Source organism: Charadrius vociferus, unplaced genomic scaffold (genome assembly GCF_000708025.1).
Source record: "Charadrius vociferus isolate BGI_N301 unplaced genomic scaffold, ASM70802v2 scaffold15, whole genome shotgun sequence".
Classification (NCBI taxonomy): Eukaryota; Metazoa; Chordata; class Aves; order Charadriiformes; family Charadriidae; genus Charadrius; species Charadrius vociferus.
In genome coordinates this window covers 4182436-4201260 of record NW_009650064.1, presented here as the reverse complement: position 1 = coordinate 4201260, position 18825 = coordinate 4182436, and the positions used below count along the sequence as shown (strand labels likewise).

The window sequence follows — 18825 nt, the reverse complement described above, 5'->3', positions numbered from 1 at the left end:
TAACTGCTATTTCAATTATGATCACTTTTGGAGCTACATCTGTTTTTGTTCAGTGCTCTCTGTCATTGCATTAATGGCAAATACATTCCAAGAGATCTTTAGATTATTGTCTGATTTTCAAATGCCAGGAATGCTTTCCATGGAAGATGAGCAAATATCTTAAATAATTTTGACAGGAACAGCTCTCTTTGTGTGTAGGTTTTGTGTTTCTGCAAGTATTATAATATATTCGTTATCAAATCGTACCAAGACTGACACTCAATAATGTAACAAATTTCTTGTCGATAGGCTACCTCTATCAGTACATAATCTTCCTCACTATTACACTCCAATTCCAGATGCTCGATCTTTAAAATTACACATACTGCAAAAAGCAAAAATCAGATTAAAATCAAACCCAGCTGTTTCATTTTTCAGCAGCGACTGAGTTTATCCTGATGCTGTTCTTGTTATAGCACCTAAAGGCCTTAAGTTTTGGGGCTCCATTGTGCTATGTCATACGTGAAGGGAGCACAAAACTTATTGTATCCGTTATGCTTTTGTGGAATAATAGGGCTTGATCCTGGGAAGTGATGAGTGTTTTGGTTCCATATCTGTAGAGCACTAGAGCATATGCTAATTTTAAGCATGTGAGTAGTTCCAGCAGCAGAAATAATAACATCAATGGAAATAATCGCATATTTAATGTTACACAAGTGGTGTATGTGCCTTCCAGTGTCTGCTGCCACAGTGCTCAGCACTTTGCAGGAGTGGGGTTTCAGTGAACACGATAAAATCTTTTTTTGTGATATATTTCTCATGCTTTAGTCTCAGGATACTGTTTTGTTTAATTTCTAGTATTATGGGGTAATATGTCGCATCTCAGTGGGTTTGTGGTTTGAACTCTCTGTAATTGCAGCAAAGGCAATTTTCATTGTGGAGCCTGTTAGCCTGCACAGTCACATGTCAGCAAATATTATATTGCTAATTTTTATTGTATTTGTAATGTGTTATGTGTGGAATATCATATACATATACTATAGCAAGAATTCTCACAGAAATTTCGTCTCTGCTCCAAATAGGTGGCAATCTGAAGTATTGTGCAGTGTGTAGGTAAAGCAGTTTGGCTGGCTGGTCTATTTACCATGAAAAGATTTTGGTTTGCAGATACTTTTTGTTTGCAGCTGCTATTAATTACAGTTCTATTTTACATCTAATAAACAGTGTGAACAGGATTAATTTCAGATTTCAGAAATGTCAGCTCTTTTATGAATTTTACTTGTTTTCATCATATGTACAAGCAGTTAAAATACAATTTACAGAAACATACAGAATGTAGCAATGGTGATGTTCTAGTCTTGTTCTTTTACTTTTCAGCACCACCAAAGTTTCTTCAGCCATTTTTATCTGATAAGAACATGCCATCTGAACTAGAATACATGATAATTTCCTTTGATGAGCCTCACGTATATCTTCGTCAGTGGAGCGATGAGTCGATATTCCAAGAGATCCAGTTTTCAACCCAAACTGACTGTAAACTTTTGGAGTGCCGAAATGTGACTATGCAGAGTGTTGTGAAACCTTTCAAAATCTGGGGGCAGATTGCTATCTCCAGCAGCACAGTAGGAAAGCTGTTGGACTGCACGATAATGGTGGACCCCATTTTCATCAACTTTGGCCAATTCGCGCTTCATTCTCTAAATACAGCAATTCAAGCTTGGCAACAGGTATGCAAATACAATAAGGAGAAAAAAAAGTAGCTATTGTGATTCATATAATAGCAAATTAGAATACCAACTGGATTCATTAAAAATATTCTAAGATGTAAAAGCTAATTTACACAAAAAGTGTTTTTTATTAGTAAACATTAGTTTCATGATAGCAATGAAAATTAGGAGACAATGAATACTGTATGTAAAGGTAAATGTAGCCAGAACTGCTTGAGATTCAGTGAAACTCCATGGATTTACATCAGAATAATCAGAATCTTGGTCTTGAAAATCATAATGTTCCATTAATTTATGAAAAGGTGAGTGATGCATGATGTGTAAGCACAGCTCAGTCTGAGCAGTAGAGCATATTGTTTCCAGCTACTACTTCTATCCTTATTGAAGTTCAACACTAGTTTCACATTACATTCTGTGCAAGCAGCATTAATAGCTGAAGCGAGTCCCGGCGTAAGGAACCTTGCTTCTGCAATGACCCCTTGAAGGCCTGTAATTCCCTTACTCTACTATAGCCTTGAAATCAAATCATTCTCTTCATCTGCCTGAAGACCTATGTGGAGCCTGGGAATTAATTACCTATCATGGCACTACAATAACAAAGCCCCCAAAAAAGGATAAAACATCTGTTTTATATCAAAAAATTCTTTTTTAAGGGCATTCCATGGTTTTCTTGTTGCAAAAGGACATTCATAAAACAAGATCTAGTGTGATTTAAATCTTTACAGCTGGCTCAAATATCAATGTGAACAAAAATCTTTGTAGCTCCAATTTCTGTTTTTTGTCATTTTTGAACAATGCTTTTAATAAAAAACAAACATAGAAAGTATAAGAGAGTCTTATTTTGGGCTGTTTAAACCCAAAATATTTCTGACTTAGTACTAGTTCCTCATCTAAGACATGTGTGGCAACTACTGCAAAATGGCCTTCAGAAAGGTCAGTTTCCTCTTAGGATGGAAAAAAAAAAAAGATCCCTCAGACATAGCTATACATATAAATAAAATATGGTGCATAAATATTTAAATGTTTTAAACCACATCACAGTGTGAATGACTGACTGACTACTCTGTGCCTTGAAGGAATATTCTGAGTTGAAAAAATGGAATTGTATATTTGATTAAGTAGAGCCATATGTTGCATAGTATATTGCTGACAGGTACATTCTATGAATAGTTGGTACTGATTTATACATGGATTTGGCAATGTTAACATGAGCCACAGGAGGATATACTTCTGTAATTGTTGCTGTAATTTTCTCGTTTCCTCTCATGTCAGGGGTACTTGCCACCATGTTCTGATGTGGTGGGTATCTAGCCCTGAGTATTCGAGATTAAAAACTTGCACCACTTTGAAATTAGGGAACAGTTAACACACAAGTGGGTTCAAAACAGCTTATTAAATTAATTGTTACCAAGATGTTTTGTATGTGGCTTTACCTCCAGACTGGGAGGGGACATGCACTGCACGGAGAGGGAATGAATTTCCCAGTGATAAACATTGTTTTAATTTGTGCTGTTCACACAAAATATAAAATTAAATAATTTGTGCTGTTCACACAAAATATAAAATAAATGCTGCCAACTAAAAGCATGAATTTAATAAGCAGGAAAGGTTATTTGGATTCTCTGCATATTTTTTACTGGATTAATATCTGAAACAAGTGATGTTGTAGTCAGTGGACAGACAGATGAAGCATGAAACAATTTGGCCCTGCACCTTTAGGTCAAGAGTTCAGAATTAACAGAAGCCTCTGTCGGTGTCTTTGTTTCCTAGATTTGGACTGATAGTTTTTTTGTTTAAGTAATGATGAACATTTTGAAAGTAGATTAAGCCTAAAAAACACTAGGCATACAATTTGCTTTATACTTCTAAGTCACATGCTGAAAAACTGAGAGGATTAGCGCTTTTTAAAAACAATTTCCCCTTTTGACATATTTTACTGTCTAATCTGAAATCCCTGTTAAAATACAAGCAGTAACACGCTAACGCACACCTAAATGCAAATCTGAAGTAATGGTATTGATAATCAAATAACCGGGCAGGGAAAGTCAAGATTGTTATTAATTTAGTTTTATTATTTAATAATAGCATACAGAGTATCAAGTGAGATAGAAAATGCATGTTTCCTGTGAAGGGGGGGGCGGCTTTATTTGGGCATTTCAGCCTTCACAAATTGTTTTATAGCATTACTGCTTTGTGATACCTAGAGAAAACAGCTGAGAAAACAGCTCCCCAGGTATGGTACTAAGTGAGTATTCCTGAGAAAAAACTATTCTTTTGTGGTCTTGCACTGCAAATGTTTTCCTAAACCCCTCAGAAGTTATAAAAGCTCCTGTTTTAAACCATTAGAACTTCTTTTCCTCAAGGTCTGTGTGGTGCTTAACCTTTCTGTTGGCAGTTGCATAAGTTTTCTTAATGAGCTGGGATCAGTCAAAATGACATCTGTGATCACAGTAGTTTCCCCATCTTTCTACCACAAGCACGAAGAACAAAGGAAAAAGGTACAGAAAATTTGCATGTAGCTTCAATTTAAGCTTCTAGCTGATCTTGTCAGGATGCTGCCATGAGAATGAAGTTTAAACAATCAGTAGGAAAATGTTCTTTTCTCTTTGAGGAACTTTGAGGGAGATGAGAAAATACTAAAGACTTTCTGTCCAAAAAAACATTACTAGGTACTAGAGAGAGAGAGTGTGGGGACATGTGTGTTAGTGAGAGAGAGAAGGCTTGCACAGGTCTTCGGTAGCTTGTGAAGCACACAGAAAATAACTTTGTGCATATAAAGAGGCCTAGGCTTTTATGGGTTTTTTTCCAGATCTTTGCTTTGAAATAGCTGTGAGCTGAGATGTGAGCAGAAAGTCCTGAAACAGGGAAAGCCTGGTGACTAGTATTATGTGGGATGTTTTTCCCCTCTCTGAATAGAATTCACAAAATATTTGAATGCCCAATAAAGAAGAAACACTTTCCAGGCCTCCCTGAGAGAGAAGAACAGCTGAAAAATGATCTAAAGAGGGGCAGGAAATTGCCCCCAGGAACTGACCCTAATCTGTATCTGATTCAGGCTGTTGATCTTTTGCTGATTCTTTTGATTTGCTGTTTTAATTCAGAGAGGGAATTTTTTTCCTAATCCACACTTAGGTGTTTTCAGCTTCTAGTCATTATTCAGCCCTTCAGCATCGCTGCCACACAAATGGCCCAGTTCTGTTTGTTTTTATTATGTCTGGTTCCTCTACACTATCTCTTTTATCAATCAAGATTTCCTCACTCTATCCTGTTGCTGTTTTTTTGGTTTTTGTTTGGTCCCTTTCTGCTTACCTTAGAAGCTTCTGTTTTCAGACTTCAACAGTGAATTTGGGAACCAGTTGCCTGTGAAGGGTGTAGGGAGCTGCTGCTCCCCAGGGACCAAGAAGCATGGGTGGTACTCTGTCTAGGAAAAAATCTGCATTTACTGCAAGAGTTGCCTAGAATATTGCCTGTACAGTGCATAGTTGCCATACTGAGCTAAAGCATCCCCAGGCTTCCTTGATGATCCTTCAGTCAGCTGGTATTATCAAGACTTGAGGCATCAACAGCTCTCTCGTAAGCCTGGCAGCATGGAGCAGCTCCTTATTATGCTAGTGTTGGTGTTTCCTTGGTTAAAACTTTGGAACTGTTATGAAATTGAGCTTAAAATATCTCTTTTGCTTAACTGAAGCTTGCTGTTAAAAGCAGTTACCAGTCTAGTAGCAAATCTAGCGTTTAAGACTAATGATTCATGGCAGTCATTCATCGGTACCAGAATGTGTGCAAGACTGTTCATTATCCCTGATGGGGTGATACTCCCCCAGTACAATTTAGAAGTTCTACAAATGCCAAAAAGTCAAGACAAAACAATTGAAGCTTGCTAGATTCCCTTTTCCCTTCAGAAAATGCTAGAACCTACAGTCTGTGTTAACTTAGGTTGACAGTAATAATCAGGTAAAAAGAAGGAAGTTCGTAATCTTCTGGTGCTGTTCTTCCAGTCTGTGCATAATCAGCAAGAAAATGTATTGGAGTAAAAAATTTTCTTAAAGTCCCCTGGGGTTATATCTAGGTTTGACTATAACAACATGCTGAGCCCTATGGATAGTAAATCCTCCCTTTAAAAAAAAAACAAAAAAACCCAAAAAAAACCAACAAAAAAAACAAACATTTTGCAAAGCTGTAACAGGAAAATATATATATTTGTGGTAGACTTATGGGTATGTGGGTATGGCAGCTTGACAGTAAAAAAGCATAGATCCACCACTAGAAAATGCCAAAATAAACTCCGCACTCTGAAGTGGCACTGTAAATGTGAGCCTTTAGCATACCCAGCTCTGCTACTGAATGCGATACAGACATATTGCTCTGTCTTGAGTTTTATTGCTTTGAAAAAGTGAGATTTTGGTTATGCTCACCTGACTCTTGTTTAACAGAAGATACCTGATCTTATGCAGGAGAATTCATGAGATTTGGAGAGAAGCTTTAATCTAAATATTCTCATGCTTAAATATTCCTAGGGTGAATAATTTTTCGCACAAACACTCCCAGCCAACCATTTTGACAGTCAGTCACAAAAAGAATCACAACCTGTACCTTAGGTTCTTCTTAAGTTAATAAACAGTAGTGAGCATGCATTCAAGGATGCTAAATTGGGCATACCTTGCACACTTCACTTTTCAGAAAATCTTTTCCAGGTGTATCACCCAGCAATGTTCTACAAGCAATGCACCAAACTGTTTTTCATGTATAACTAAGCATCCGTGGGGATCTATGAGGAAATATTTTTCTATCTTGTTTGATCTCTGAATTTCTGCAGGCTTCCAGGCACATTGTTATCAAAGAACTAGAGACCCATATGATCATAGACAGAGGAGGTGCTAGCTTCATTATGTCCATTTAAAAGGTCGACTGAGAAAGCAAGGAGAGGAAACAGAATCAGGTCCAAAGACCACAGAGGTCCCGTAAGTTTGAGAAAAAATCATGGGAAGGAAGGATGAGAAAAGAGCAGCTGGGCTGTATTCTAGAGAAAAGGGAACTAACAAACAATAAAGCATTGTCAAAAGTGTGTGCTAGGAAAGATAGGTCAAAAAGAGGTAACAAAAAGCACAAGAAGATAAATTCTTTGTGTTATACCCATTAAATTGCATGAAGACTATCCAAATGTTGCTTTCTTGGAGTAATTGTTATGGTTGCTAGATAGCTGCTTGTAAGTGGAAGGTGCCAGCCCAGTAGTGACTAGGACAGAAATATATGAGAGATGATCTCCAAATCAAATTGTCAGTCGCACTTTGACCTCTCCAGTATAGGGGATTATAGTTCATGCCTTTAGGGGCGGAAGACCTCTAGCTCTGGTAATTTTTATGACTATCATATAGTCTCATTGTGTCAGCAGAGTGACAAGCAGCCAGATGAAAAGCAGAGAGGGATGGAAGGATGCTGCTGCCAGGAGAAAAAGTATTGTAAAATCAAAAATACTTTTAAAACCTGTGATAGTTTTTGATTTTTCCTATTAGACTGTCCAATTGCATGATGCATTTTTAAACTAGTCTCATGGAGCTGTGAAAATACTCTCCCCATGTCTCCTGCTTTTTCTTTAGTTATTTGTTTAAGTGTTGTGGTATCAGGAGAAGAGATAGTCTTCTGTTGCTGACCCACAGCAACATTTCAAAGTAGAAGCAGCAGCTGGGGAAGGGGAAGTGCAGCCTGTTGGCCTGAGAGATCAGTTGTCAAGCATGGAGAAGCCTCTCCATGCCTCTCCGCTGAGCCCATAGTGCCCCGCCTGCCCTGTGTGTCGTGTCATTTCTCACTGAGTTTAATTTCCTTGAAGTCTTCTACATAAGTTAGGAAATCTAGGGTTTATTGTCATTTTAAATCTTTAAGATTTTCATTACAGAAACATAAAGTAAAATATGTTAAGTCTTAGGATATATTTTGTCGACCCAAACACTAGGTTTTGCAGAGAGTAGAGTACTATGAGACCAAAGCTAATGGCAAGAGATCTTGAAGCATTTCTGTCTTGTAACAGTCACAACTAGGCAGACAGCTGCCAAATGTCTTGCAATTAATCTGATGCTTACTGGCTTTCATATCCCTTTCCTTTCAGAACCAATGCCCTGAGGCAGAGGAGTTGGTCTTCAGCCATTTTGTGATCTGTAATGACACACAAGAGACACTGCGGTTTGGCCAGGTGGATACTGATGAAAATATTTTGCTGGCTAGTCTCCACAGTCACCAGTACAGCTGGCGCTCTCACAAGTCCCCACAGGTATGTCAGAAACAGCCGTTCAAATGCAGCAATTGCTAAAGCTGACTGGTGGCTTTGTGCATTGATTCTTCAATTTTCCGTATGGTCTCAACTATCTCTAATGCTCCAGTTCCTTCAGCAGCCGCACGCTGGGGCTGCATCAGAGAGAAAAGGTAAACAAAGAGTGAGGAAAGCCAGAAGTGTTTAGAAGTTACTCGAGGGTAGAACTGGATGTGCACGACCGCTTTCTGTAAAACTGAGCGGTTGTGGAAACTGAAGCTTCTGAAAAAAAGCAAAAGAAGATCACTTGCCAGGTTTTTATAACTAAGTGATCAGTGTCTGTTTTCTGTGATGTACATTAGAGGTTTGGGGAATTTTTTTAATGAATTGTTTTTACCAGAAGCATCTGTTCACTGAAATTGTTTGCAGAACAGGGTCAAACTGGACAAATCTCTCAACTCAGCGTGTACTTCCATTAGAAAAGATTTGAAATTGTCAGAAACACCCCACTTACAGAGTTTAAATAATGCAGTTTCTGTTTCTTGGGTGTTTTTTTTAAGGATAAACATTGAGTGTCCTATAATAGGATGTCTTTTCGCTGACTAGCAGAAAGGGACCATGTTGTTAGTTTTCTTGAGTGGTGGTGAAAAATGGACTTTTCATCTTGATTCAAGATAGGGCAAAAATTTAAGTCTAAAAAAAAGTGTTTATGAGACAACGAAGCCATTTCTTCTCTCTTTTTAATATATACCCAGCTCCTGCTGAGTGGGAGACTAGCGACCTGTGCCACCCCACTTGCTGAGCCGCAGTCCTGTGCTGATGAGTAACTAAAATCTTTACAGATCGTAGGAAAAGTGTAGTGGATAGGGGTCCCTAACTAGGAAAATGCCAGCCATAGCACATCAGAAAGAAGGTGAAGTTTGGATGGTAATTCTAAAGAGGAGCTGTGCCCACTTTCACTGCTGACAAGTTTCAAATTTCACTGGGAAGCAGAGATGGCAAATTTACTGTGGTTTTCATTCATGTCATTTGGCGGATATGCCGTAATATGTCCAGAGCAAATTCGACCAGGGTAAACAGTTGCAGTTGACACTGAAGTCAAGGCATAGGTTAAGAGGAAGGCAGGCTAATAAAGGACTGTCTCACCCCACCAACGGACAAGTTGTTATAAACGGTGTGCGCTGGTGTAATAGCGCGCAGAGGGGGGACCTTTGGAGGCCTAGAAACACGGGAGTACTGTACCTCCCTCATCACATTTTCAATAAGGACATATGTTTTCTCATACAAGAAAAATGCCTGTGATGCCCCAGCCCACATTGTTGGCAAGCAACCCAAATGGGTCACTGTGCTCTGTGTAATTGGGCAAGTGTCAGATAGCGAGACAGGATCCCCACTCATCAGGTGACAGTACTTGCACTTGGGTTATGATTGACATTAACTCTCTCCGGCTGCGTGAGGGAGAAAGAACAACCAGGCTTGTAGAAAGCTAGCTAAATGTGAATCATAGAATCATAGAATGGTTTAGGTTGGAAAGGACCTTGAAGATCATCAAGTTCCAATCCCCCTGCCGTAGATAGGGACACCTCCAACTAGACCAGGTAGCCCAAGGCCACGTCCAGCCTGGCCTTGAACACCTCCAGGGATGGGGCCTCAACAACCTCTCTGGGCAACCTGTGCCAGTGCCTTACCACCCTTAAAGTGAAAAAATTCTTCCTAATGTTTAATCTAAACCTGCCCTCTTCCAGTTTATATCCATTCCCCCTCATCCTGTCACTACATGCCCTAGTAAAAAGTCCTTCCCCAGCTCTCCTGTAGGCCCCCTTTAAGTACTGGAAGGCCGCAATAAGATCTCCCTGGAGCCTTCTCTTCTCCAGGCTGAACAGCCCCAACTCTCTCAGCCTCTCCTCATAGGAGAGGTGCTCCAGTCCTCAGATCATCCTCATGGCTCTCCTCTGGACACGTTCCAGCAGGTCCATGTCTTTCTTATGTTGAGGATTCCAGAGCTGGATGCAGTACTCCAGGTGGGGTATCATGAGAGTGGAGTAGAGGGGCAGAATCACCTCCCTTGACCTGCTGGCCACACTTCTTTTGATGCAGCCCAGGATCCAGTCGGCCTTCTGGGCTGTGATTGCACATTGCTGACTCATGCTGAGCTTCTGGTCAATCAGCACACCCAGGTCCTTCTCCTCAGGGCTGCTCTCCAGCCATTCCCCGCCGAGCCTGTATTTGTGCTTGGGATTGCCCCGACCCAGATGTAGGACCTTGCACTTGGCCTTGTTGAACTGCATGAGGTTGGCTTGGGCCCACCTCTCCAGCCTGTCCAGGTCCCTCTGGATGGCATCCCTCCCCTCCAGCATGTCTAGCTCGCCAAACAGCTTGGTGTCATTGGCAAACTTGCTGAGGGTGCACTCGACCCCACTGTCCATGTCCACAAGAAAGATGTTGAGCAGTACAGGTCCCAGTACCGACCCCTGAGGAATGCCACTCGTCACTGGTCTCCACTTGGACATCGAGCCGTTGACCACAACTCTTTGAGTGCGACCATCCAGCCAGTTCTTTATCCACCGAGTGGTCCATTTGTCGAATCCATGTCTCTTCAATTTAGAGACCAGGATATCTTGTGGGACGGTGTCAAATGCTTTGCACAGGTCCATATTTCATAGTCAATTATCACTTGCTTTTGTAGCAACCACCAAAAAAATCATTTCAACCTTTTCATAAATACATGGAAAAAGAAGGAAATGCTTAAAGCAATTATTAAAAAAAAACAGAACTAGCTTTCCTCTTAACAATCTTTCTTATCCATTTTCTGGTTACTTATATAAAATTATTCAGTTGAGAGAATCCTGTTTTTGACCGTCATTCTAGATGGTTCTGCTAATGGTGTAGTTCTGATTATGGTGTATTTCTAATAATGGTATACTTTCGATGATGGTGCAAACTGGAAAGTGTTTTGAAAATGAGAATTATCTCAAGCAAAGTGAAAAGCAGAAGAGTTAAATTGCAGCTTGTTACTGATACTTTCTGTCAGTTGCAGCCGAGCTGATAAAGACCACCATCACAATATATGGCATTAGCCATGTAACACCTGGAGAACTTAAATAATAAAACACTGGTTATTAGCTTGTCCTTTCAGTCACAGACTTGGGCTGTGCAAAATATTGCATTTTTGTGGCCGCTATGGAAGTTTCTTATTAAATGAAAAAGAAGAATGCAGGATGAAAGGTGAAAAACTCCAGCAGAAAATCAAGCTACACATTAGGAAGTGGATGAGCTGACAGTAGGAACTTCAGATTCATTTTTCAGATATTCATTCTTCAGCTGAAAGTTGGTGATGTCAAAGGGTTTCCCCATTCTGTTTTGCTCTGATCAGATTCAGATTCACTGAAGAATTGGGCTGATAAACAGTCAGGAGTGTCATGTTGGATTCCCATGTCCCAGGAGACGGCAAAGCTAACAGCTCATTTCTCCTGACTCAACCACGTTGCTGGCCAGCAGGCTCCTTTAGTAAGGGGGTTATACCTCCCTTGTCCCAGCCCTTGGAATAATTTCAAGAATATTTCTGCTCTTTTAACGTTTTTCAACAGCCATCTCTTGCTGGGAAATTTAGAGACTAAAAAATAGACTGAGGTAATTTTGCTGAAAACATATGGAAGCACGGGCTTTCCACACACTGTTGAGATACAAGCAAATTATCTTTACAAAGGTCGGAGAATCCTGGCATCCATCTGTAAGCCTTGTTCATTTGGTTAATGTTAAATACAAATCACTAAGTTTAGCATGCTTCACAAAGGCAGTTCATCTAAACAGTCTAAACAGCACAATCCTTTGCCATTTTAGATCATACAAAATACGTTTGTTTAAAAATTATTACAAATGTTGCTGTGTAAATCTTTTCAGTGATTAATACAAATCCTTGAAATGAAAACGACGACTCAATTAAGACATCAGGTTGTCCCTATTATGCTATGGCACTTTTCTAATTGTTTCCATGCAAAACTATCTAACAGCTTATTATCCAAAGGTCAGAATAATGCCCAAGCATGGACAAACCCTCCAAGTGTCATATTCATGGAATGCGAGATGACTTCATAGTTATGAAATTATTTCATTTCTCATGATAATTCCCAACTTGCCAAGTTAGTGAATTTTAAGAACTCTGAGAGCAGATTGTAAGATAAATGTGAAATAATCCATACTTCTGGAGTCAGGGACTTCCCTCCAGGCATTAGTTCATACTTGACTTACTTGACTTACTCTTGGGGATAAAATGAGTTAGGACAAGGTCTTAGATACCACATTCTCTTACTGGGAAAGAAAACCAACTTGCACAACTTTGGCTGGCTCATGTTTCTTGTTACACAGGCACTAAGAAGCAGCGGTTGCCATGAAATACTTTATTTAACCTCTGCAAAATGTTTTTTTAGTATGGCAAGGCAGTTCAGTTAAATGAAAATAAATAGTTTCAAAAGGATTGTATTTCTTTCACATTCACATCAATAACATTCTCCATTTTTCTTTTGCTAATTAAGCATAGTGAGAGATGCAGTAATTGCCCATTTGAATTATTTAACACAATCAAATATATATATACGTAAAATAAGTTATATTTGTAGTAGCAGATAGTTATATAATGCTTACTTACATTTAGAATTAATATTAATGAAGCTACTATAGGCTATAATTAAAAATTGTTCAACTGTTTCATGTTATGAAAGCAGCTATAGCACACCAAGGATGGATTTATCAGTTCTTGATGGTGCCCCTCCAAATGTTTGGCTTAACTTAAAGATCCTTCCGTCCTTCATTTTTCCCAGCCCAGATCTTCTACATTTCAGGGAACCTAACCTTTCCTTTTTAACTTTCACTCTGATTTTTCCAAGTCTTGCTAGTTTGGCTAATATTTCAGTAATAAGTCTGAGGGCCGATGCTCACTTTTCTACTCCGTTCCGTCCCCCGTGTTTTCCTCAGATTTCATGAGGTTTTGACCTTCCTTAGGGATAAGACACCCCCAACTATATAGTCCCTTTCAGAGCTGGCGTAAGTCCAAAACTGATGATATTTGAGGCTTTAAGCAATTCTAGCAAAAGTTGCCAGACATCATGAGTTCCTTTTGCAGATTTTAATGAAAGTTAGAGGTCTGTTAGATATCATTAAAAAAGAAGAGAAGCTACATCACTCCTGTGCTCTATAGGCAACACTGGCTCCTACATTATTATTGGATCGAGTCTGTGCTCCTTATCTTGATCTTCAAGTTGCTTTGTGGGATGGGCCCCAGTTATGTCAAAAGTCATGTTTGTCTCCAAGACAGCTGTGTTTTCTAGGGGAACTGGAGCATATGATACATAGGGTGAAACTCTGAAGTTAGAAGAGATCAGATCTTCCTAGCAATTTACTCAGAGTTAAGGAATTCTGTCTTGCAAGACAGTAGGCAGTCGAAGTGTCCCACTAGGGATCACAGCAAATGTAAAAATCAGCTGTTCATGTGAGAATCCCCTGAATGTACTCTGCCGAGATTGTTTGCTTGTGAATAAACAGCAAAGATCTTCTATAACGCGCTAGTTATTACTAGTCATTTTCCCCATGCTCAAAGTCCTCTGAGCAAGCAAAGAATAATGGATCTAAAATCATTGTTTTGCTTTCTATGTGTCCAGTTTAAACCATGACACTATGCAAAACATAATGTTGCATAGGGGAAGTCTGCATTTAAAGTAGCAGCTCCCAAACCTTTCTCCAGAGTCTTCTCCCAGGGTTATAGTAACAGCCCGCTTTCACTTTTCACTGTCCTTTACTTGAAGCAGCAGGTGCAGTGGGTCAAAACCAGTTCCTGTGTTGATGTGGGCAATGACTTCAATGAGAATGTGGCCAAGTTACTGGTTTTAAACAAAATAGATTTATTTTTTGTCAAAGTAGGTAAATATGCCTGAAACATCTATGTGCCTCTTTATTGCTACTTTTATAGAATTTGAGAGAAAATATCTCTGTCATTTGCTTTTCTGTTCTTCTGAACATACACTTATAAATTCTTGAATAGATATTAGTACTGGTTAGTATACTACTTAGTATATCCACCTTAGTATATCCACCTTAGTATATCCACCTTCACTGGAACCCATTTGAAGTTTTTTTTCTTCTCTTATTTTACATATTGCACAAAGTGCACTATTAAAATAGTGCTGCAAAGGACAACGTCTGCTATAATTTTATAATCATTATTTTTAAACGCAGTTGTAGATTTGGAAATAGCTTTAAGAACCTCCTCCTCATTCTCTTACAAAAAAAAGACTGAAGCCGAATTTTAATTTATGTTGCATCTCCAGAGGATCATAATTCATTGTTATTTATTTCCAAGTTGTCATTCTTTCAGGTAGTGGGTTATATAAAGTGTAAGATGATATACAGTACTCTCTGGATTCAAACTTAGAAACTGTGACTTGTATATCAGTTATTATTGGGATATTTTCCTGTTTTATTATTTAGGGGTGTTACAGATTCTCTGCACAACTTTTGTACTTCACATAATCCTCCCCAGGTCATTTACAGAACAACATCAGGCAAAAAGAAGTTTTATGTTATTTTACACTGTTCAAGTAGTGAGAAATGTATTGTTGCTTTTGTTTGGGGTCCTGCATTCAAAATCAATGGTTGTATTATATTACATATAATTAAATTTCTAGATAATAACTGGGGCAGATAAGGATTGGTATTATCCATGAATCGCATGAGCCCTCATAATTTGGTTACTGTTCCTTAACCAAAAGACTCTTCCACAATGAGCAGAAGTAGTTTGTAACCTGTGAGGTTCAGACCTGCTTTGCAGGTTGTGTTGAGGCTCACAACACCTCCAGGAGCCCCCAAGGGTCAGAGTTCATCTGCCAAGTGTGAGCTTTTGTCTACTAGCCAGCATGGATGCGATGGAAGTTGCTTTCTTCCATGCTTGTGCTGGCCCTCTGTCTTACAAGGGATGATGGTGGAGAACTGCCCAGATCTCCCATGTCCCATGAGAAAATGAAGCCAAACAAATTCAGACTTTTTTGGTGGTTGCTGCAGCTGACAATGTGCAGAATTAACATTTCATTAACTGTTTTCCCAAATACTAATTGAGTTTATTGTTTTAAGTCCTCATCCTGGTCAAGAGCCACCTCGTATCCTGAAAACATGACCAAAAAATACTGATCATCCTTCTTTAATTTTTCAATTAAAAATTGCTTTAGCCTCAAGTCTTAGAATTCGGCTTCCATCTGTCTCCATTTCCTCTGTGCTGCTGCATCATCACAGCTTTTACTTGACTGTCTCGTATCTTTTAAAATAACCAACTGCTTCCACACCTTAACCAGGTCCTCATTTGATTCCTCCTGGTCTCTCAGAGTTGAGAGCAATAACCTTTATTCTTCCCAAAAAGCATTTTCTAGTTTCACCTAGAAGACAGATATAATCTAACTAGAGTGAAACCAAGTTAACTTTGGTGGATCTACAAGCAAAGTAGAAATCAAATTTGTATCATGAAGCATTTTGAGGGCACAAGATTTAAATTACTTATACAGCTGGAAAATGCTGCCTTTTCTGGACAGGCTCCATTCTTAGTCTCATTTTTAATCCCCCATTTTAGTCTTCATGCCTTGTCATATGACACTTAACTTTATTTACCCAGATCGGATCCTTCACTCACACATCTAGCTGAAAACCTAAGTAAATTTTGAGGAGTGCATAGAAACATTCCGTTAAGAGACGTGATAAAGAATACAGCTCTTCTAGCCATTCACCCCCGAAGGGGCAGCTTCATCTTTGCCTGCCTCCCTGAATGCAATTTCTTTCCCTCTCAAAACAGAAATCCATAATGGCTCAGAATTACAAATCCAAACCCCAGCAAAGTCTCGTCAAAATAAAAAACTCTGTATTACCTGTTGATATGTTTCTGTATCAGAAAATGCAGAAATCAAATGGTTGCACAAATGAGTGCCTATCTTCACATATACAATAGATAATCTGTTTTAAATTCTCTCTAAGATATAAATTGCCACTTATCACTGGTTTATATTTGTTAGAATGCTTTTGAATTCCATTTAATATTTTTTGTACCTTTTTGCAATTCCTTCTCTTTTCTCCTAATATATGTACCATACTTAGCTATACTTGAACTTCTTTTAAGCAGCGTCTAATAAATACTTAGAATTTACTTAAAGCTTGATAAATGAAAGGGAGTTACATGGCAATTACCATGAATCTGTAGTATTAGGTCAGTTTTATAACATTAGAGCCCTGCCTTGTTGAGTATCTAACACCATCTATTATGACAACTTCTGCTAAAATAATGTTAACACCAGATTACTTAATTTTCTAAAATTACTTCAGTTTTTATTTCCTGCCATAGATCTGTGTATCACTTAGTGTCATTTGCTAATTACTTCTAGCCACGTTTTCCAGAAATATCACTTTTAAACAACTGATTCACCTGGAAATCCCTTTGCATTTTCACGGAATACAGTTTCCTGGCACAAAAGTAAACTTATGCAGTACTCAGTTCTTATAAAGTTATGTCATTAATACAAATATATTAAATATCTTTAAAATAACTTAAGAAGGCTGTTCCCTTTGTATGTAGCATTTACCAGTATACAAATAGTATGTTTATAAAATAAGAAATTACCAATATATTATAATAGCTCTTTTTTATTTTGCTTTCTGAAACGGGAAGTTAAATGCAGACTAATCATTGTGCGACCAAGAAAATTAGTAAGGCAGCATTTGGGAGCAAATGACTGCTCAGGGAAAGCTGACAGCATGTTCCTTGGGAACATTCAACTCGTGAGCAAAGCTGTTTACACAGGGTGGAAGACATCCTAATGTTGGAGCTACATATAATTACTAATCATCAGTTACGGCATTTATAGGCAATCTGTCTTTGGAGTGCACTGTATTTTGTGTGCCTTGTAGCTGAGACTGACCACTCAGTACCTTTTCTCATTATTTGGCTGTCATTTCCAGCTACCATTCTCTCCAAAGTAAACAGTTTTCTTGTTTCTCTTAGTTTTCATATGTGATGAGATTTATTCCCAGCTGCCTCTGTAAGAAGCTGAACTTATGCCAACCACTGCAGTTGGACTTTTTTTGTTTTGGTTTGGTTTTCCTTTTCTGTAACAAATACTTAAGAATCAAAGCGACGTGTTTGTTTATGAGTTTGAGTGTCCTAGTACACAGCTTCCATCAACGTATTCTTGAATATAAAGCAGTGCCCACGCATGTGCGCATCCAGATGCATGCCCATGTGCACACTGGCACGCATTAGCCTTTGTGCTTCCAGCCTAAAACTAATTTGAATCTGAATGCAACAGTCATCACTCTTGCAAATTCAAAAGCCACCCACTGAATGAATGTTATTGTTCTGTGTGTAACTTGTGCTGAGGATACCACAAATTGCAAACAGGCTACTGAGTTGTAATATCTTTGAAAGTTGTTGCTGCGGTTGTTTCTTAAAACAATGAAAAAAACCCAACATCCAGCCATTCACTAAGACCAACTGGCCAGATCTACGGTCACTGCTATCTCTTTTTGGAAACAAATCATGGGAGAACATAATATTTACAAGTTTCAATTTTTGCTCGTGTAAATAATCAAACTTTGGGCCTGATCCTGTTCTCAGTTACTTAAATTAATTAATGACAGATGTCCAAAATCAGAGTGAAATTCAACCCTCAAGAGAGAATTCCCACAAGGCCTTTATATAACTGTTTTAAAGGACTTAAGTGATGCTTAGGCTCTGTGCTGGCCCTCTGCAAAGAATAAATTTTACCCAGAATGCTTACTGCTTTGATCCCTTATATATAACTCACATTCTTAAGTTTGCACAGCCACAAAAGATCTATACAGAGCTAAATAGCCAGATATTCAGCTGGCGTAAATTTATGTAACTTCATTGACCTACATGGAACAGTACCAATTTTCACTACTCTGGCTTAAAGAATCTCCATGGGATAGAGGTAAGTGCGTATAGTGGGTAAATGGATGAAAGGCTCTTCAAATGATGAAAGACTACATTGCTCTGGAAGTGATTTAAGTTAAACTGGAAAAAAGCCACTCCTTTTCCGGAATAAATCACACAGGGAGTATAATTATGCAGTTAAATTTCTTCTCATGCAGTCAAGCTTGAACTCGCCACCACATTTGTGTAAGAAATGAAATGTTTCCCATCTCTCAGCAATATGCTAAGTTCTGTGTTTAACACATATATATATGTGAGCTATACAAGTATACGTACAAATAGATTTGTATCCTTTTTTATTTTGAAGGGAAGGGTATTGGTAATTTTCTGTCTTATTCTGAAGGCCAAAAATCTGGTCTGGACCTGCATTCCATATCACCTTGCTGGTAATAAAGAGAATGGATTTCTAGAACAATTTCAAGGGCAGTAAAAAAAATCTCTTATTTCCTGTTTTATACTCTCTAGTCTACATACCCTTTTTTTTGAACAGTTGCGTGCTGGATTTTTACCATCCTAAATACACTGTTAAAGCAGGTAATTTATAGAAATGCATGATGCAGAGCCATCTTACAGTATTGTTGATTCTTCTGTTTGTATCTGAAATTACAGAATTGCAGAATGAGAGCGTCATTCAGAGAACTGCTGTGCTTAGCATTGCTGAGTTTTAAAAATAAGAATATTTCTCTGTCATGGGAATTCCTATCCTGCTGCAAGGCTTTTTTTTTTTCCCCCCAGTTATGTATTGAAGTCGTAATTGCTTTCTTTCCAGCTGTTACACATCTGTATTGAAGGCTGGGGAAACTGGCGGTGGTCTGAACCGTTCAGTGTGGACAATACAGGGACCTTTATTCGTACCATTCAGTACAAGGGCCGAACAGCATCACTTATTATCAAGGTTC

General features: G+C 38.6%; 1 protein-coding gene across 1 annotated transcript in view; it reads left to right on the top strand.

Moving 5' to 3' along the window:
* VPS13B (vacuolar protein sorting 13 homolog B (yeast)) overlaps nucleotides 1-18825 on the top strand; it is a 502169-nt gene that overhangs the window by 447025 nt on the left and 36319 nt on the right. The window contains 3 exon segments of the mRNA XM_009891830.1: nucleotides 1357-1706; nucleotides 7807-7968; nucleotides 18696-18821. Coding sequence (XP_009890132.1) covers nucleotides 1357-1706; nucleotides 7807-7968; nucleotides 18696-18821 — 638 coding nt within the window.